Genomic DNA, 21578 nt, shown 5'->3' on the forward strand with positions numbered 1-21578 from the left:
CCCCGCTTTAGTTGGGATTTTTCTCTCTTTTGAATTGTTGCTTTTATATTTTACCCTACAAGTTTCATTGCTTGTTTTTTTAATCAGTTGTCCCCACCTGACATGCTGCGTATAACACGTGTTTAGTAAATGTTCATGGCTTTGTGGTGTGTCGCCATCATTATGCTGAGATTTAAAACAGCTTGTGACAGAGCCGCAGATATGAGATGAACTTCATTAGCGTTGAAAGAGTGCGAGATTTAACTTTGTGCTCAAAGCAGACCGCAAAGAGTTCTAAAGCGAGCGGCAGTGGCATTATTCATGTTTCCACAATAGCTTGTTATTCATCATAAGACAAAGGAGAATCTCACTCGGCGTGACATAGATGGAGGAGGGCCACGAGGGTATTACTCACATCTGTTGAGAGCAGTAGGCTATGCACAGCCAACTGGATGTCACGATACACCGTGCTTATTAATGCAGACAAAGAATATAAATGATATTTTCCTTCACATCAGAGCATAAATATTAATTGTGTTAAATCTATGATGTATTGTGGTTAGGGAGCTGCTTTAGTTGTTTATTGTTACACCAACCAGGATGCATTTTATTAATCCGAGCAGCACATCATGTGACATCAGATAAAGTGCACAATGAGCGGCTGAATAAAATCTGCATTTATCTTTATTACCACAAGGTGGCAGTGTAGGCCAACAAACAGGAACATCAAACTGCTCTGCTTCTGAAAATCAAGGCATTTTCCTTTAAGTAAGCCTAAAACTGACTGCAAATCCCTCTTTCACACACACCTGTGCACACTTATATTCAATATGGCTCCCGAGCTTGTTGATTTGCAGTGCACTTTTCTCTTATTCAGCCCATATAAATAATCCTACCTTAACCACAGCATGCTCACAGAATCAACAGAAGGCCTTGGGTGGCTTTTCACCTTGTTCACTCTTTTCTTTCTTTAAGTAGAGAGTTTGCACAGCTGTCCGGGGAACACAAATGGCGTTTCACTCCTCTTCCTGTGGCAGGACATCTGTTGCGTTCAGCTGGCTCCCCTTCTGAGGCTGCTGGAGTGTGCTTTATGCAGCCTGGCGGCATTATGATAACAGAGTGTTTGATCCTACCTGTGTGATAGGTGAGGTGGTACAGGGGGTTGAATTTAAAAAGTATGACCAAAGGGACTGTGTCATTTATTTTCCTGTGTACTTCAAATACCAGCAACTACAATAAGCTAACATCAGTGTTTACTTAACCTTGAAATGGAAACTTACGGAAGGTTGTTCAGGTAGATTTAAGTCGATAGATAAGATTGCTATACATCAAATGTGAATGGACAAATGCAATTCATTCCAACAAATCCTTCTGCAGGTCTATGCAGCAGCTGCTTTGGCCCACGTGTGTGGAACTCTCCTTAAATACTGAATGTTATCCCGTATAAATCAACTTAACACTCTTTGCCAATCCCCTGTTGAAGTTAGATTATTTTTAAATGACCATATTCGTAACGAGAAGTAACCCAAACGTACAATAAAAGGCACACTGTTCGGAAAAATATAATGCAAAATCTGCCAGTTTAATAAGGCTGTACAACGTGGATTTATTATTTTTTTTAATTAAGTTTTATCTTCAAGATTGACCACATCTGTTTTTCGAGATGATCTTTGCGTACTCCCGTCCAGACCGGTATAATGTTCGTTTTCGCTTTGCATCAGCGAAGTCCACATGGAACAATCCAAAACGGACGCTGAATCCATCCGCCCATTCGAAGTTGTCCAGCAGTGACCAGGCGAAGTATCCACGGACATTAACCTCATCTTCTTGTAGAGCTACACACAAACACAGAGTAAAAACTGTAGCAAGTACAAACAAGTAGCAAATATGCAAACTAACCAAAGGGTCTAACGCAATTGTATTAGCCCTAAATTACTGTTATTCATTCCAACAGCACATTCTCGAGGCTCAACAGACTTTTTGATATCCTTGGAAATAAAATGTACATAGATTGGCCAGATGGTGGTGCCAAAACAAACTTAACATCTGAGCAATAACTCCTGAGTATTATAGTCTGGAAGTCAATTTATGACGTTTTCTTTGTTTGTTTTTTCTGCCATTTCAAATGAAACGTATTTAGTTATACATGTAAAACCCTTTAAGATCTCTTTTAAATGAGCCCTACCGAATGCAAGATTGATAAGAATGAGTCAACTTTGCCAATAGTGTACATGTTGGTTGGTGATATGCAAAACAAAATGGAAGTAAAACATTTGTATACAACAGCAACCAATCTTTGCATCCTATTTTTGGGAATCATGTATACCAAATTGCAAGAGCTAGATGTGTAACAGACCACATTTGAGCATTAATTTCACTGGACTGACACCAAAGTGTTGTGTTTGCTCATTATCGAAAGGATTTCACTGTCATTTGCTCAATTAATGTGGACTGTGTGCTAATGGCATTTATCTTATTTCCATTCCAGATTTACCTTTAGCCACTTCTGCGACGGTGTCCTTGTAAAACTCTGCGCGCTGCACGTCCTCGGTCTGCAGCGGGCCCACCTGAGAGAAGCCGTTCTCTGTGACGTACACCGCTGGGTTGTTGAAATTGTTCTGGAAAGTCACGGGGCAAATATTGTCGTCAAACAAGGCATCTGAGCTGTCACACATCCAGCGCGAGACAGATTGGTCCACAGTGTGCCGTTTAGCTGCTTTTCAACGGTGCCAAGATCAAACTAATGGCCTGTGACAAGGCACAACAGCAGGAAATTGCAATTGCAAACACTTTCAGCAAAGTAACTGTTTCATTCAATGTGACAGCACTAATGAAGCATCAATGTGTTTCTGGAGGTGTTAAAAGGAGATTACCGCATACAAAATCAATAGCTAGACACTAAACAAATGTCGGGGTGTTCTACTCGTTTGGCGGAAGGCGATTTGTCTTCTTGTCGGTCAATTCAGTTTGATGCCAGGAGAAGAGAGAAAAATGACTTCACATTTCAGCTGATTGAATTCACACTCAAAGTGAGGGATGTGTTTGGGGATAGATTGTTGTAGGGCTTCACAATATATATTGTTTCGAGATAGGTAACACGATGTGCCAAAGTCACATGGATGATGTTGACCAAAAACTTTGATGTCATCTTGGAAAACTTCCTTCTTTCTTTTTCATACGCCAGGGGTGTCCAGACTACGGCCATTTTGAATCGGCCGTCAGCTAATTAAAAAAGTATAATGGGATATGGCCCACAAATGAAACTTGTGCTCGTCTTATATTGTACTTCTTGAATATAAATGTAAAAATATATTACACAGTAGTATTCATGTGTTAATAAGACCACTTTTCAAATATATTCAGTCAATTAAAGTTGGAAAAATGTTCTAACATATCTTAGTTGATAAGAAAAAAGCCCAATTACTTATTTACATAACAAGCTTGAAATACACCCTTCATATTTCTCCTTATTATAATCAATCTGACTTATAACTGAACTTATGAAGCAATATACCTCTAGTGAGTGACCCAGTATATTTTTCTGTATGTGGCCCTCGGTGAAAAAGGTTTGGACACCCCAGTCATACAGCAATATTTTCTCTCAATATCGTGCAGCCATACTTTGTAGTGATGTGATACAGCAGTAGTTTTACCTTGATGTACTTGAGAAGTTTCCTCAAGCCCTGAGGCACAACAGCGAGCCAGGACACACCACAGATAGGCCAGGACGGGTCCAAAACTTCCCCTGCGTCTCGGTCGCTCTTCATACACAGCTTCTCTCCACAACCTCCGCCCTGCTTCACTTTACGAGACGTGTAGTAATTCAGCGCAAAGAAGTCTGCTGTGCCCAAAATGGCTGGCTCATCCTTAGAAAAACTGGGCAGTCTCGAGCTGCAGCCCGACTTCTCACTCTGAGCGTCGATGGCTGATCTCATTACTTCTGGATAATCTCCTGTTACAAACACAGGCCAGGCAAACCACCCGAGTGTGAAGGCGAGGAGGCGTTCGGTGGCAGCAATATCCTCGGTGCATCCTGCGTTTAGAGGCTCCAGCCAGTCGCTGTTGATGGCCAGAGACACGGCGCCCTCCTGCTGCGCCCTGTACAGAGAGTCGTAGCTGTGCCAGGCCATGGCGTGGGCTCGCAGCATGTTGTGGCCCACCAGGTAGGCGGCAGTCCCCGGCTCCTTTAACCCCGGGGCGTGGATGCCGTCCTCGTGGCCCAGTTTGGCACACACGTAGGGCTCGTTGATGGTGATCCAAAGTTTGACTCTGTCGCCAAATGTGTGGAAGCAGAACTTGGCGTAGCTGTCGAACAGGGTCGCGGTACCTGCTGATTTCCAGCCGCCCTGATCCTGCAGAGCCTGAGGCAGGTCGAAGTGGTAAAGTGTGACCATGGGGGATACATTGCAGGCCAGCAAATCATCAATCACCTTGTTGTAGTACTCCACTCCTGTTGGACACACAGGAAAAACTCACTGTTTCAATGCTTTTTGTACATCTGGAGTGGAAACCATGACATTTTGTAAACATAGATTCAAAAGGACATTCAGATTTGGTTCCTCTTCCTACGTCACATGCAGGCTTGGTAGAATATACCTAATAAGAGTATCTCAACCGATGATTACCTTTGCAATTCTTCTCAGAAGCCAATCAGAGCAGATTGGGTTATTTTAGGGAGCCTTAAAGGAACAGGCGCTAAAACTGAGCGTTTCAGACTGCGGTTGCATATAGGTATATATTACGAGGAAAACTAACGTGTTTCTTTAGCATTAAAGCATATAAACGTGTTCTAGTGGAAACCCAAAAGAGAATTTGAACCTAAAAATTAGCAATATGTCTCCTTTAAATCAGTCATCAAAACGTTAGTATCCCAGTATACATCTGGGAGAGAGTACCTTAAAGTGTATAGAGAAAACATAAAACTTGCTAAAGTCAGTTTTAAAACTCGACCAGACCAACTCTTGTAATATTGCAATGTCATAATAATGCAAAATGTTCAATGTAAATAACAATGTTGAAATTGAGAAGTTTGGACTATTATATCAAAGCCTAAAACACATTTCTGTCATAACAAAGAGAGGAAAAGACCCTACCCTAGTGATGAGGTAACGCAGCACTGAAACCCTCAAATAAGCTGGTTCCTTTGTGCTGTTTTGAATAGAAATATAGCATGGGTCTAATGGGGATATGGAAATACCTTTTTGATTGACGTGTCGTGTGTTCCCGTCAGGCAGGAGGCGGGCCCAGGAGAGAGACAGACGGTAATGTGTCAGTCCGAGCGTCTGGATGCACTTTAGGTCCTCGTCCCACAGCTCGTAGCTCCTGCAGGCCTCATCTCCATTCTTTTCCCCAAACACTCGGCCCCCCTCGTGAGTAAACGTGTCCCAGATACTCGCCCCCTTACCGTCTGCCTGCCAGCCACCTCCATGCACACAGAAATTCATTTTCAAAACAGTTTGTCTGATGTTGACAAAAATGAAATCCCAGAAATGTTTCTGTTGGGACTTCAACTGTGTGTGTCTGTCTGTGGGTTTCACTGGCTTGTCTATATAAGTATTCACTATTTAAATGTCAATGTAATGTTCCTTTTGTTACAGTCATCATGGTCTGTAGATGTCAGTTAGTGTGTTTACATTATTGTATGTGTTTCAAGTTTGTCCATTGATTCTATACAGTATGAGTTGGTCAGACATCACAATGGTGAAGGTGTGTCACAATTGAACGTCACATGACAATTTAAAATACAATATGCATATAACCTCAGAACAATGGACCTTGCTTTGTGTGATGTGTGGAAACAATAATGTATTACCCTTGTAACCCTTAACACCTCGGACGTTACAGTGTTCCTATTTTTGTTACTCATCCAGTGTTTGTGGGTCTGGTGGACCCGCTGCCTTTTTGGGCTTCAATTCAACACAATCAAACTATTTTATGTTAAAATACTCAACAGATGTTTACTTAATCTCAATTACAAACAATATAAACAGCATATATGGTTAATATTTGCCCTTAGATCACATTTATGAATTAAAGTGCTACTCGTTTTTTTGCCCACTGACCGGCTGGTCCTGTGGCTCGTCTTTTTTTTGTAACTAGCTGATGCTCAATCTCATCCTCTCCGGGTACAGTGATATATGTTCACAGAAAATGAGCCAAGGCCATTGAGTGTGGGTGTGAACAAATAATTCATCATATCATTTTTCTTTAGCTAAATAATGAAAACGGGTCCCACATACCCGAATACCATACAAGGGTTAAGTTAGTTATTATCTGCAGGTCACCCTTGAAAAAGAGATCTTTTGATCTCAAGGGGCTTTCACCTGGTTAAATAAAGGCTACAAACAAACAATTATCATAATGTTCAGTTTGTGGTAACTGTTAAAATCCTTGTTTGATATTGGATTGTAATTTGTTAGTAAAGTTGTTCTTGACTTATTGAATGTGATTTTGCATCACTAATTGTCCAGCAATCATTTGATAAAGTTTATTTAAAAAAAAAAACGTTCTGGTCTCAACGACTATTTGAACTCTTAAGTCTATTCATTGTATTAAACTGCACAAGTGTTAGTCATAATAATAGCTTCACGAAACTCACGGTAGTGTTTACATACCTTCAATTTGATACGCAGCAGTTCCCGCTCCCCACGCAAAGTCTCGTGGGAACATGTTCCATCAGCGTAAGGACACTGAATCAAAGCAGGTCTAATGTATTTCACTGCGTTTTATTGAATGTATATGAATGTCGAAGATATCTTACTTTTAAACCGGTCGTTTTCGCGCAGTATGTGTCAACGCTGCCGAGCAGGAAGCACTCCGCTATGTGACGTTCGTGGAGCGTGGGGATTATCAAGTACTTGATTTACACGTCAAGGTAAACCAAACACACAAAAATACTGTGTAGTTCTTTCTCTTTGATTTATTTTTTGGACTACTTGATTAAGGTTGTTAAAGAATCAGTCAATAGTTACTGTGTTGAGTATTTCTATTTATTATGTTTCATTACTGCGGGATGTACCAACTCAGAGGAACACTTGAATGCAGCACCTGAGGCTTGTTTTGCATGCATGATGAGATGTGCATGAAAAAAGCTACTGCAAAGTACAGTTAAAAAACAATATATTATTTTGTGTGTATCAATTATTATTATATAATTATATAATTTAAAAATTAGCTACATAGAAACAGAATATAAAATAACATATAACATATTTGTATTAAGATTTTACTAGAGTCCACATTTATTCATGTCCATTATGTGAAGTGCAGTGATGAGTGGACAAGTATGTTTAGGATTCATGACAGCCGTTGATGCGGTGTGATGATGTGTCAGACTCAGAGTCAGTCAGATGGAAATAATTTATTAGTTTTAAATGATTGAGTAGGATCCACTGCATAACAACATGGTGATGTCTTCTATGCAGACATAAAAAGGTTAGAGGTTGCTCACAGGTTGTCTTCCTGAAAACAAATAGACTAGGAGGTGAAAGCATAATGGCCTAAAGGCATATGTTCTCTGTCCTGTGATCACTTCAATGCTATCCTCTGGTCCAGTTTTCTATAGAGTGAAGGGACCCACTCGACCTGATCACAACAAAGACAATGGATGTTAGCCAAAGGGCAAACAAATCCTCGCCTGCTAAATATCCTCCTCATATAACTACACAAACACACAATTGGATTTTTGTTATTTAATCTTTCACTGCTATTGTGTGTACAGCAAACAAGACTGCACTTGTTCAGAGGCAAACACAGGAGAAGACCAAGGGAAGTATTCAGATACATTACTTAGTTGAACATAGCTAAACAACAGTGTTTAAGTTATGTTATCCAAGTATACAGAAGTAATGATCTTAAACAAAATATATTGTATGAAAAAAGTATTTTGGGACATTTGTATTCATATTCATATAAGCAGCATTCTACTGTCTCTAATGGTTGTTTACCTTATTTGAAGTATGGTATGAGCATTGAAATATAGGCTTTATTTCTAAAAAAATAATTATCATAGTTGATTTTGTATAAGAAATCTTATGTGAATACTTCTGCAAAGTGAATGTAATAGTGCAGGAATGCTGTCAACTTTATTGGCATCCAAGTAAAGTAATAGCATGTACTCGAAGAGGTTATTATTAACGACTTTAAAATAGATGTATGCCAGGGGATATATGGAATATAATGTTCATCCAAAGTGAAGAAGACGCAGCATAAAATGAAATTATTTAAGTTAAGCATTGCTACCTTTATGTATTACTAAAGTAATTGAATACTCCCCACTGAAGTAGCAGTAACGGTACAACCCGAAATGCCCCTACGGAGAGCTTTATTTTGAAAAGCTGACCGGATATGGTTTTATTTCAGAGGGACGTGACAATGGTGGTGCCCAGGGCAAAGCCACTGAAGAGGAGGACTCGAGCTATGAATACTTTCCAAAGACGCTGTGGAGTTAAAAAACAACGCAACAACTGAGGATATTCTTCTTTAAAGCGACGTAAAGCTATTTTTACTTTGTTTTTTCCCGCTTTTGCTGCACATTTTAAGCGGAGAAGTTGTTGTTTTTGTGGTTTTTTTCGTTCCTGAGTAATTTCCTGTGGGAAAAGAAGAGAGAGGGAAAGTGTATCGCTTTTGTTTGGATTTATGTAACATAAAAAAAAAACTTGGAAGTTAAAGTGTGGGTTTAAGAGAAGTCTGGCTTTGTTTCCTGACGTTAGTGCGGATAACCTGTGAGTACTCCTGCCGCCCTCCCGTGGAAAAGACACCCGGACCCACGCTATGTACAACAAAGAAACCCTCTCAACTACTGCACAAGTTATTTAGTAACCAGCGAGCACACTCCGCTTAAAATACACGGATTCGCACAGTTCCAGGAAATGGGAATAACACCGGGATGGAAGGGGAATTATAAATGAATCTTGTGGAAAAACAAAGAAGGACACAGAGAGAGAAATGGAGGAGGAAGGCTGTCTGGAGCCAAACAAGATACTCTCTGTTTTATCTTAACAAAGCTCAGCTCCGCGTTTAGCAGCGAAACATTTCCTGTGCCCATGCTGCGGTGGTTCTCTGTGTGAACATGAAGGTGGATGTATTGCGGTTGTTTGTGATTTTGCTGCTCGGTGGAGGCTGTGGAAGTTCGGCGGTATCATCTGATTGCAAATCATATGAAGAGCGCTCCAAAAGCGGGGGGAAGAGCCTGCCGTCCGACCGGAAAGTGGTGTGCAGCAACATGGAGCTCCATCAGGTGCTCCCCCCGGACTCCTTCCCCAACAGGACCGTCACCCTGTGAGTTTGCATCCATTTCACACAGTTAAAACACATTATTCTGCACCCTGTAACTGTTTCACACTGAACTAATGTCTGCAAGGTTTATTACTAAGGTAAAACAATCAGAATCAGGTTTATGACCAGGTAGGTTTTTGCTTTGGTGTAAAATGTTGAATAACATATTTGGAGGTATGAGGTTGCAAAAAAGTACCAAACATATATTTATTAGAACTATTTTAAAGGTATTTATGTCCTTGTTGTATTCTTCTTTTCTCTATATGTTTTATACATTTTCAAAAGAACAGATCTGTGTTGCTATCATTCTCTTTTGTGTGTTAAAATTGAGAAATAAATCAACACTTTTTGACTCCAAAAAGAGACAGAGGAGAAATGCATTCACAGACAAACTAAACCACTCACACTAAACAAATAATCAGGCAAAGTCACCACCATAATCTTGTGTTTACTTGTAATGTGCATGAAGAAAGCATTACAAAAATCAGTAATCTAAGACCAAAACAACTTATTAGTCGACAGAAAATACATGAAATCATTACCTATGATGTAGGTCGGGCTATGAGTGAGTCAAAAACAGACAAGATTCAAAGATGTTAATGTCATATCCACAAAAGTCCATGTTACATGTTGTTGTTGTTGGCCATGAAAATGTGAATCCCTTGAGACTGGCTGTTGGGTGTTCCCCAAATATGATGTCTTCAAACAAGTTCATGTGGTGTCACTACAGGAATTTGCACATGTATTTGTGATTCTACTAAAACTACAGAGTGGTCTTATTAGCTACATGTGTGTATAACTTCCTTATCATCTATCTCTAAAGTAAGGAAAACATGATTAATATGGCTTGACACATACACTCATTTGTGTCTGCTCCTTGTCAGCCATAGATCATTCTCTCACAGCTGCTGCATACTCTGATGGTGTAAATGTAAACCCTATGTAACAGTAACCGCCTGTCTTCCTGTACTGATTCTCTCACAGGCTGGAAGATATTTAGTGCTCACACAAGACACTTATGTTCTACCTCCTAGGCATTTTAATGGAGACCAGAGCTCATTAGCTTTTGAGTTAATCCTTGCGTTTTTTTCCACTTGGCTGAAATACTCAGTCTCGGCTGGGGTTAGATTTAGACTGTAGTACTTTGTTGACAGCACACCTCAGTATCATGGTGTTTTAACGATGTTTGAGCTGCCAAAGAATGCACAAATGCTGCTTTCAGCCCCTCAAAAAGAGTTTTCCTGCTTTTTATATCACATTTAAAGACATTATTTGGACTTGGAGCAATTGGAATGGGCCTTTTGTGGGATTTTCTGACCAACCTGAAGAATAATAACAGAATAACGGCCCTCTACAAACCAACCAAAAAAAGACACAAATTCAAAGCTGTGCTTTGTGGAGGTGAGCCATGGGAAATCTGAGAATACCAGGGCAGGGTGCAAGAGTAGAAAAGCAAATAATAGACTCCGGGGAAGGAAAGGGAGAGGATTGGCTGCTAAGTTAAGTGAGCGTGCATGTTTTCACCCGTTTACCACAAACCACATGTGTATTACTTTGAAGCACTTTTCAGAGCAACAGGTTCAAATCTGCTTTCCAGACAAAATGGTTTTCAGTATTCAATACAATCGGAGAGACTTGCTTAAGTTGGATAACCCACAAGATAAATATAGTTTCTTGTCGTGATTACACCATTGTGGCATTGAAACCCAGACACGTTGTTTTGCAGGAATACCATGTATCTGATATGGAGTCTCAGCAGGGACATTATTAAACTTTAAGGGTTACATTTACTGTCATCTTATCAGTAACTGGAGCCAACATAAATCCACATGAGCCGAGTGGGGTGGAGGTGAACAGCTGGCAGCCACTCAACTAAGTGTTTAGACCTGTCAGTAAAACAGACTATATATTATCTCTCTTTAGGACTAATGTTCCTGTAAAACAAATTCTCTCTCTGACTTCAGTATACTCAGTCTTTGCTTTTATAAAGAAGAGTATTAATCAGCCATTAGGAGTTTTATTTCATAGCTCGTTCCTGTTGTAATGCCTCTCTATTCAGGGGCTGAATGAAATCTGAGCTTTGGCTGTTTCCCACCAACACATACATGCAACACTCTTCACACTGTTATAAAGAGATCTTTGAAGGTCTGGCTCAAGCAAGTCTCTTTACAATTAATAACCATACAACACTTAAAGAAATGGGACCATTAGCTGCCTCGACTGTAAGAACTTTCTTCCACTGAATTGGCTAAAATATGAAAAAAGGGATCTAATTGTTGGTAGCTCTTACATTTGATTACATTGCCATTACCTTCCTCTTGGCAGTCTGGAATAACTTTAGTATGTCCTTTTTAGATATTTATAGAGTCTGAAATATTCTGATCTCTTTTAGCAGTGACGTGCTTTAACGTCATTTAGTTGTGACCGTGATGGATACGAGGTTCCATATGATTTAGCATTGAGCTAAAGGGCTGTGATGTGGCCTCCAAAGAACAAGAAAGATGTAATTAGAGAGCCCGGACAGAAAGCAACTTCCAGGAAGTCCTTTCTGTCTTTTCATTTAAACTTCTGGACATTTGTTTTCATTAATTATAGGAAAACAACAGAACTGTCTGTTTTACAAATCCCTGTAGGCACTAGCAACAATGAAACGGCTTTTTATGTTGACTGCACAGTTTTTGGGTGGTAATTTATGACCTTTAAGATTGTCCCTCTCAGTAGGTGTGGTGGTCCTTTTTTACAACCCTCCACACACACACACACACACACACACACACACACACACACACACACACACACACACACACACACAGACACACACACACACACACACACACACACACACACACACTGTCTTTTGATGGAGTTGACCGTGGCTGATGCACAGCTGGTCTGAACTGGAATGATCTGAAGGTCTCAGCTGCTGTCAGAGACTTTTCTCAAGTTTGAAAATGACAGACCATTCCTTCTACTTGTTAAGCCTCAGCAGACCTCACCGTTTAGTTTTGCTCACTTAGTGTTAATGCATGAAATCCTCGCTGTGAATTCACTAAATCCGGTTTTCTTCTGGTCTTGTCTTCTCGACTGGTCTAATTTTAAACTCAGAGACATGTGTCTCTACGAACAGCCCTCCAACAGACTGCTCAAATGTGTTTGCTTGGAGTTGTAATTCATATTTTTACTTCTACTACTCTACAAATACTACTTCTGAACTTGACTCGTCCTCAGTTTAGGCCTCATGGTATTTCCCTAATGTGTTGATTGGTAGCAGTATTAGGGCTGCACGATGTTGGGAAACAATATAATTGCGATTTTTCTGACACATATAGTGATCCGATGTGTGATTTTGATTGTAAGCGACCCAACGGAAGTTTATTGTAAAATGCGGCCATAACTCCGGCTAGGAAGGTCGTATCAACGTGCTCCCGTCTCTAGCACCCCCGCAGCCCGAGCTACGAGTGAAAGAACTAAACTATTTTTAATTTGTGTGTTGACACGCCTAGTTGCGAGTGTTGATTAAAGGCCTTGCGAGAAACGGACGTATAAGCTAGGTGTGATTAGAGACCCTTTCAATTCATCAACCCCCACCCCCTTTGTACTTAAGATGTAAGGTTTTACTCTTCAGGGGTTTGGAATCTACTGAATATAACATTTTAATCAGGCTTTATAGAGATTTGAAGCACACTACTCTTTAGTGAACGTATTGAACCACTGCTCTCACATGATGAGTCTTACCTTGTTCTTTATTTAACAATCTGTTCCAGAGTTCCCGTTAGAATATCTTATAGCGGGTCAACATGTCCGTTAAAGTTTAAATCTTCCGGACAACATTTGAAAAGTGCCGGTCAAAGGTCTTCTTTGTTATTTATTGAGCTTTAAAACAAATTGATATGATTCGATATTAAACAAACTAATCATAGTAGATTAACTACATTATTCAAAAGTGAACAGTAACTTAATAACACGGGAATAATAAACGGAGCGTTCTCTCCCTCTCCTGACAGCCCGTCAGTCTCATGCAGCTCGCGGATCCAGAGTGACCCGACAGTGAAACTAAACATATAACTAGGTAGTTTGAGAGGTAATTAAAATAGCTACGTGTGATATTCTAACCTGAAGTGTTTTGTCCGCTCACCGCTGCATGTGATCATGCAGAGCTGCGTGTCGACTCGTCAGCAGCAGCTGATCTCTCTCTCCCGTCAGATTAGACTTTACTCGCGTTTATCTCCATATCGATCAGATCCAGCTAGTTCTAGCTAATGATAGGACTACCTGCTTATTAAAAGACACCTAAACAATAAGCGTCGCTATGCAACCGGGTGAGGCCGCAAAGTATAGCGCAGCATTATGCATTTGTTTACATGCCCACCGGAACCCCGAGGCATTACCAACAGATCAACGCACAATCAACCCATCCCGGACATCTCTTTCTCCACATTACGTGTTGGACATTAGAATTGACTATTCTTGTCTGTCACATAAGTGGCGCAAGTTGCGCAACTGATGCGGTATTGCGCTAAGGGGAAATTATTTTGACCGGAGAGATTTAGATTTGCCGGTCTTCAGCATATTTTACCGGTCATAGTCCGGTAATTACCGGCTAACGGGAACTCTGATCTGTACATGAGCACAGTTAAGTAGCTATGGTGTTACCACACGTGAATGATTGCTGGTACAACTTATCCCTTGGATAGATAACATGTAGATATTCCGTACAGCTCTGCTCTGAATTCTTCTCTGTAGAGGAAAATGAGTGATGCATTCCCCACATTTGTGCTCTCCCAATGATACCGCATGCCAAAGTAATCTGAGAGGAAATGACACAAATGTGTTTACAGCTGGCCTGTCCTCTCATGTTAGTGTGCAGGCCTCGGCTAGAATACGAGGGCTCGAATTTAACCTTTGCCTCACATGGAGGTATAAATCTGGAGTCTTCTATATGGGTGTGTACATGAGCGTTTATTTCTGTTTATCTGATTTAAGTTTCAGCCTACACACATGCGGTGCAGACAGGAACTGACTATATTTAAGCTTTCTGCACTCATTACATTGCATTTAGCTGACGCTTTTATCCAAAGCGACTTACAATAAGTGCTCACCCAGCTCATATGTCTTTACAGGTCTTGTTTAGTGTAAACCTTTTCACATGAGCACCTGGGTTGGACAGTGCACCTGGTTTAGCTTCTACAGAGCAGCACGGGATTATTGTCAGGAAGAAAGCAGGGATTTCCTCTTGTGCAGGGAAAAGCGTGCACAATGTGATGACACTTTGGAGTGAAGTATACGGTCCTGTTTCTCAGCCAACTGGCATTTAGGGTTACATGTTCCCACCTGGTTTCCTTTTGGATTTCAGATCTTAAAGGTCCCATGTCATGGCCATTTCCACTGATCATAATTCCATTGTTGAGGTCTACTAGAATAGATTTATACTGTGCAATTTTCCAAACTCACATTGGTTTCGCATACAGCATCTCTGTAAAGTATGTGTATTCAGTAGGGATGCACGATATTGGTTTTTTGAAACCGATACCGATAACTTCCTGCTTCTCAAGACCGATACCGATAACCGATAATAATATATATATATATATATATATATATATATATATATATATATATTAAATGTACCTGTAGTATTTGCACACCTGGTGGTAAAAAAAAGACTAGTAGTGAGCACATGAGCTCACTACTACATGAGCATTACTACTATGAACAAAACAAAGCCAAGAACAGTTCTGACTCTTCAAAGTGACCATATTTATTTTCTCAAATAAAGTTCTTGCCTTTTTCAAAAGCCTCGTCGATAGGTTAAAGCCCCGGTGCCTTTGCAGCTGGCTTTGGATTCGCCGCTAGTTTAGCAGCGCATGCGTCTTCGTAGGCTTTTAACACACCATCGTAGCGATGGCGATGTTTCAGGTGACTAATCAGGTTTGAAGTATTATAGCTCGTTGCCTTTTTCACTCCTCGTGGAACTTCTGCATTGCATTTGTTAATACAGATAGCAAGCGAACTATCTAACTCTGAAACTTTGAAATAGTCCCATACTACCGACGACATGTTTGTTTACTGTCCTGGCTTCACGGCCGCTCACCATTTACGTCACAGCCAGGCATGAGTTAGGGAGGGCTGGATTTGTGAAAAACTCCCCTCTTCCTAAACCACTAATACCACAGTACTGGCAAAACGGGACGAGCCGAGTGAAAAACTAGCGCCCCTCATCCCAATCCACCCACACCGCAGTATATTTTTTATTTTATTTTTACCCAAAAAATATATTGTATATTATCGGGGCTATTAATACTTTTATCGGGTTTATCGGGATGACGTCATAATTCCTAATATCGGGCCGATAATTATCGTGCACCACTAGTATTCAGCAGTATTCACTCTCTCCACTAAACGGCTTGTTGCGGCTCTTGCCCCCCCCCCCTCCCTGTGAGCACAGTGTGCTCTGATTGGTCGGGATCAGTCGGGACGTTGTGAATCGCGCTGAGCTCCGTGGAGGTGTGATTTCCTTGTTTAGCGATACACAGCGAAACACAGCCAAACTCACCCTGAGCACACACAAAGTCACAGCCGAAGTAAAAACAATAAGTGTGGCTTGATATTGAGTAAGAAAAAGGTTGATAGACGCTGTGAGAATGGGTCTGCAGAGAGATTTTCGCCGCGATCCCACCTGTCTGTTATCAGCCTGCAGCCAGGGAGGAGAGATCAGCAGAGCTGCCTGCACTGAGTGTGTGAGGAAGTCCGTGGATTGGTCAATTTGGACCAATCAGCGGGGGCTTAACGTAACGGCTCCGCGAACGTAACGGCTCCACGGATTGGTCCATTTCGTTCCGGGGACGACATGACATCATGATGTCCCCGGAAGAATCAAATGGACAATGACGTATCTCCAACGAGGCGTTTTGGGGAGGTATTTTCTGTTTTAGAGTTTTACTCCCTACATAGTGTACTTTGAGGGTTTTGACTCTGCAGACCGTTTACATGCATAAAAACCTTCATAACACACAAGGGGACGGGCAATAACCGGAAAAGCATGACATATCACCTTTAAGACGCAACGGTTAGGAATGCATGATCATTCCTTTCGTCAATCATCTCCTCCTGTGGTTGTTTACTTCACCATTAAAAGCCAGTACGTCATTCGGGGAGTCCTCGGTGCTTTGTGTAACTAGACGTCAGCGGTCTAACCTTTGTTTTAGTTTTTTGCATTGCCCCAAAGAAATATTCCTGTATTTTCGTAGTAGTGGCCGCACATTTAGTCAGTCCACAGCCTTACATTTGGCAGACTTGTGGAGATTTGACTTTGCCAGGTCGAGTCAAGACTCATGTAATCCCGGACAAACATTTGAGTTTAGTGCGTAGACATGAGGTAAGGCTGTGTAATGCCTCCTCGTCTGACCGTGTTAACTCTGCTTTTACCCTGCTGTTTGCATGGTGGATCATTGTTCTCTTCAGCCAGAGTGTGCTCTGTTGGCTCGGTTGAATGTTGAAAGAGGATATTGCAAAGCCTACAGGAATGAAGGGGCAATAACGGCTTGTATGACAAGTTACCTTTTTTACCTCGCAAATGAATCTCTTTTAAAGAAGTTAATATTCGCTTTTTTACATGGAATATAAACATCCACTACAGAGTTGCTACCCGTTGGTGCACATTCTCACACTAAATCCAAATACCGCAGCAACATCTTATTAATGGAACAAGAAAGTGTTGGATAACCACAGGAATGACTTTGGCGAGTTGCAGCACCTCAGCCAGTGGACTCTTTTTCCACCTGAACTGAGGCCCACTTTTCCATCCACCACATTCAGAGGAGGTCACTCTAGAGAGGGTTTTATGAGCTCAATCTGAAACTTATTTGAAAACCTGTTGAAGGGTTACAGCTCTCCGCTTGGGAGTTCTTTGTCTAAAAGCCTCCCTAAGCATAAAGAACGTGTTGGGAGAGCACCAGTTGGATTTGTCTCCGAAGTGCTGTGCGCCTGTGAGGGGTTGGTGTTATGGCTGGCCATTTCCCCTCCTACTTAGTGTTTTCTCTGAAGTGTAAAAGAAACATATTTACTCATTGGAAGGAAAGATGAGATTTAGGCCAAAGGCTTTAATATGTCTCTATTACTCCGAGTAAATATTTGGACACAGCTTTACAATAAATATCGTTGGGATTTATAGCTTCTGTATCAGGAGACAGGACGTGAGGTTTGGTAGGATCCCCTTGCAGCTTGTTCCTGGCCGGTGCTTTAGCAGGTCTTATCTATGCATCAAGATAAGAGACTCCCCTCCTCCAGGGTTCGAGGCCTAGCCTGAAGAAATTCCTTTGACAGTTCTTCAGTCTGAGACGTCAGGCCGACGTCCAGAGACAGTGTAAGGAAGCAGACGGCTGGATACACGTCCTGGGGGCGAGGTAGAGTTGACCGCAATCTATACCATCTTGACACTTTGTTATGAATATTGCTTGTATAGTCGGCTGCAATATTTCTTTCTGTGAAAAAACTCCATTTTGCATGCCAAGCAACTTATTGAGGTCACACTCCTGTCATGAGGAAGAGGGAGGGAGGGGAGAGCCGGAAAGAAGGTGATTGAAGGAGAGCTCATGACTCTCTGGAGAACTTTCTGTCACAGCTATATTTTGACGACCTGTAGAGTCACACGGCTTGACATGTGTATGTATGCAGCCGGACTCCCATCCATTCCCAAGACATGTTGTTTAAAGATCATAATGTGTTCTGTAAACCGAATGATATAACTTTCCATGAGGATAAACAGTCTGTGTGCTGTTTGTAACCTCCTATAACGTCACTTTAGGGAAAGGCTTATTTCTGTCAAATGTCTCGATGAATTCCTATCACCACGTTGTTATAATGTGGCTGTTTTCTTGCCCTCTTTGTACCTCTGAAAATGGGCTTATGGTGTCGTATAAAAAGAGGCATTGTCAGGCCCAAGCTGCAGATTACAGATATGATGCAAAGGGGGTGATCTGCCTCAGGTCATTTCTGTTTTGCGGCTTCATCTCTTTCAGAATGTAATTACACTGCAGTATAATTTCATCGTTCCGTTTTCTGAGCATAACGGGTCACTATGTTAATTTGTCTTGTACATCAGTTGCCAACACTCATTATAAGCTTCCTTGAACTGCACTTTATGTTGTGTGAGATGTTTCCGTGCTCTCCTTATGTTATGGGGATTGAGTGCCACATTCCTTATTTTTCACACAGGCCTCCTGGTAAATGCCTCCCATTGGTATGCTAACTATTCTTCAATATAAATGAGACTTCTGTAACCTTCATCTTGGGAGGCCCAGCGCCTCCGCCTATATCACAGATCATGTGTACACAGGCAGTGATAGAATTTGCAGCCCTGTACATCGCCCGTGTTTTTAACATCTGCCATTTCAGCATTGAGGAAGCCTGCAGAGCACCGGGCGGGGAAACACAGGCACCGTTTGTGTGCACACTCTCTCAGAGGGACGGCGAGCCAAGCTGCAAATCTCCAATGAGTCTGTGCTGTCCAACCCTATCATAAAACAACCCCTCAACACCCCGTAATGACTCCAACATGGCCCCGGGTAGTGGGTGCAGCTTAGCATGTATGTCACCTACCACATCCCGAGTCCCAGCTGGCCAGAAACATACGCTAACCACAATTCGCTGCTCTGGGTTTCTGCAGGGACGTAACAGGGCTATTGATTCTCCAAATCCTCTGAGAGTAGTTTGTGGAGAAAGCCGGAAACTCTCGGGAAACTCGGGCACAGAAAGTGGAGCTTTTACTTTGCCGCTTGGTATGCAGCAAATCAGTTTGTGCTGAATAAACCGGATCATAAAATCTAGGTTTATTACCCAGGAAGAAAGCAATGAAGAATTCTCACTTGTACTTGATGTTTCGCAGTGATAGCGATTAAAACAATGACTGGTTTTGTTCTCTAACAGGATGTGTACTTGTTGCATGTTTTGAAGGGGTGTGGAATATTACCTCAGGTTGCCTCTTATTTTGCAAGTAACAGGCGGATACACCAATCACCGCACAGTTCAAATGTTTTGAATAATAATAGTGTTATTTTGCAAACAGAAATGACACCTAAGCCTTTATTCATTTGGAATCGCTGTGGAAAGTTGAAATCAATATGTCCTTGAAAGAAATGACATGCATGTGTTTGGGGTGGGGTCAAATATATTGCACAAAAGACAACAGAAGTGACGTAATACCTTGAGAACTTCATTCACATGTATTATTTGATCTTCTTTGAGTTTGAACATATTTTCCTCTCCACAGAATTCTGAACAACAACAAGATTCAAGAACTCCGGAATGGATCCTTCTTTGGATTGTCTACATTGGAGAAATTGTAAGTATAAAAACCATAAATGTATTGTTTTCCAGTTTGTGGTGCCTCGGCTTTTGACATTGTCGACTTAGGATTTAGTCAAATAATAGCCGTAGCTTTAATAAGTGATGTTTTCCATCGCTCACAGCAGATGTTAAGGGTGAAGTCAAGCTCGGGCTTGTGGAGTTGATAAAAGACACAGTGGCCTCATGCCAGTGGAACATGCAGGTCATGGACAATGAGAAGGCAGCCGCACTTAGCCTCGGTGTAGACTATCAGTGTATGGAGGAAGATTGGAGATGGAACTAGAAAAGGCTAATTATCGGAGCAGCCCCGAGTGATGGCTGTTGTCTGTCTGGTGACACACTATCAACACAGCTGCTGGTTATTCTGGGGCCACATATCGGACACCCTAAGATACATGTATACTAGTCTGCTAACACAGGGTGTAAAGTATCAGCGCCTCATTACAGAATAAATATCCCTGCTACTTCTAAACTCAAGTTCCCAAAAGGACTGTCTTCCTATTACAGATGCTATTTCTAAAATCATGGTTGTGTCCTATTCTATGTCAGACTCCCTATCTTAAATGTATCCTGAGTATGACTGTAAATTAGATTTGGCACTCGTTCTGTCTTTCTTGCATCTCTGTTTAAAATGTAGTAGTAGTAGTATTTGCAATAAAAATGGCAACAAAAATAAAATGGATACCAATTTCTACATTATCTACAGCTCTCGCCTAGCTAGCTAGCTTGCCTGCTAACATGGATGAAAACATTTGCTAAATCCTGAACTAAGATACCATTTCTTTTTTTAAACTGCAGTTAGGAGACATGTTTCTGTTATACCAAATTCCCAAGTGTCATTCCAAACATGAGATAAGACAACACTTCAGACTTCCAGCCCCCTGTAATATATCTGGAAGGAAAACCTTTTATTTTTCTAGATAAAGACTTTTATTAGCATAGTCCGTTCTGTCCCTTGAACAGCGGAAAGCTGTCCTCCATGTCATGTGACCCTGTTTTTCGGAGATAGGAATGTCATTACTGGCGTTTCCTTCCTACAGAGATCTCATGCAAATGGCTGTGGGCCTGCACATATGGGCTGTGTGTGATTTATCACTGTGGAATGGCTTCATGCAGATAAAATAACCAGACCATTAATGGCCTGCTTTTACCCAAGGCTACACTAACACATGACTGCATTGATATGGAATTCTAAGAGCATGTTCCCCCCTGTTCAACTCTCTATGGTTGAAAAGACCTGAACTACACAAGGGTATGAGATGATATCAGCCACATTTAGCCTTGCTGTATCATTTCAGGAAAAAAGATTTAGGTTTAAATATGCTCCCAATCATCGTTTTGCAAATGTAGTTAATCACAGATTCATTTTCTTCTTTACATAACGTCCTGTTTTTCGGGACCAAACTCTTTTTATATGGTGGTCTTCATTTCATTTCATTTGAATGACTCCTGTTTAATAATCCATCCATCTGCATAGCTTGTTTATGTATTTGCTGCAGACAATCCCCCACTGAATCCAATGTTTTTAGAGCTCAGACGGACTAGATGTCAGGGAACAAACCTTCTTTGATCCCTTCTCCCCTCAGTAAGCCCTTCAGGCACCTATGTGTGTTCTTTCTGTGAATGGCCGGTGGATTTGGTTGTAAACTCGGCCCTTGCATCATTCCACAGACAAGTTTACCTCCAAAGAGCAGCTTCCTTTGTGTCCGAGACCCCGTCCTCAGCCAATGAGGCGAGATCACTTGATGGCTGTCCGACTTTTGTCATTGTAATGAAGCCAAGCCGAGGCCAGAGGTGCCGGCAGTACGAATCCCAAACACACTGAATCCAGAAGCTTCTCCCTCCCTCCTCTCCATCTTGCCTCCCACCCCTTCTTCCTCCAGCTTTCTCCCCCCCTTCTTATTCCACAAAGAAACTCTCCCTCATTTGGCCCTCCTGTATGCAGCCGGCTTTGAGTCCAGAGAGGGGAGAGAATTGAT

General features: G+C 41.5%; 2 protein-coding genes across 2 annotated transcripts in view; one reads left to right on the forward strand and one right to left on the reverse strand.

The window, feature by feature from the left end:
- Window positions 1-1552: 1552 nt before the first annotated feature.
- Window positions 1553-6785, reverse strand: LOC117463798 (cytosolic beta-glucosidase). Its single transcript, XM_034106260.1, has 5 exons — window positions 6594-6785; window positions 5177-5401; window positions 3633-4429; window positions 2474-2597; window positions 1553-1814 (listed from the first exon to the last, which is right to left on the reverse strand). The coding sequence occupies exons 1-5, from the start codon at window positions 6646-6648 to the stop codon at window positions 1615-1617; spliced, it is 1401 nt and encodes a 466-aa protein (XP_033962151.1). The 5' UTR covers window positions 6649-6785; the 3' UTR covers window positions 1553-1614.
- A 1567-nt stretch (window positions 6786-8352) lies between these two features.
- adgra3 (adhesion G protein-coupled receptor A3) overlaps window positions 8353-21578 on the forward strand; it is a 31566-nt gene continuing 18340 nt past the window's right edge. Inside the window, exons 1-2 of the mRNA XM_034105998.1 lie at window positions 8353-9258; window positions 19523-19594. Of these exons, the coding sequence (XP_033961889.1) occupies window positions 9050-9258; window positions 19523-19594 (281 nt within the window). The 5' untranslated portion in view covers window positions 8353-9049. The remainder of the gene's footprint in view (window positions 9259-19522; window positions 19595-21578) is intronic.

Source organism: Pseudochaenichthys georgianus, chromosome 18 (assembly GCF_902827115.2).
Source record: "Pseudochaenichthys georgianus chromosome 18, fPseGeo1.2, whole genome shotgun sequence".
Classification (NCBI taxonomy): Eukaryota; Metazoa; Chordata; class Actinopteri; order Perciformes; family Channichthyidae; genus Pseudochaenichthys; species Pseudochaenichthys georgianus.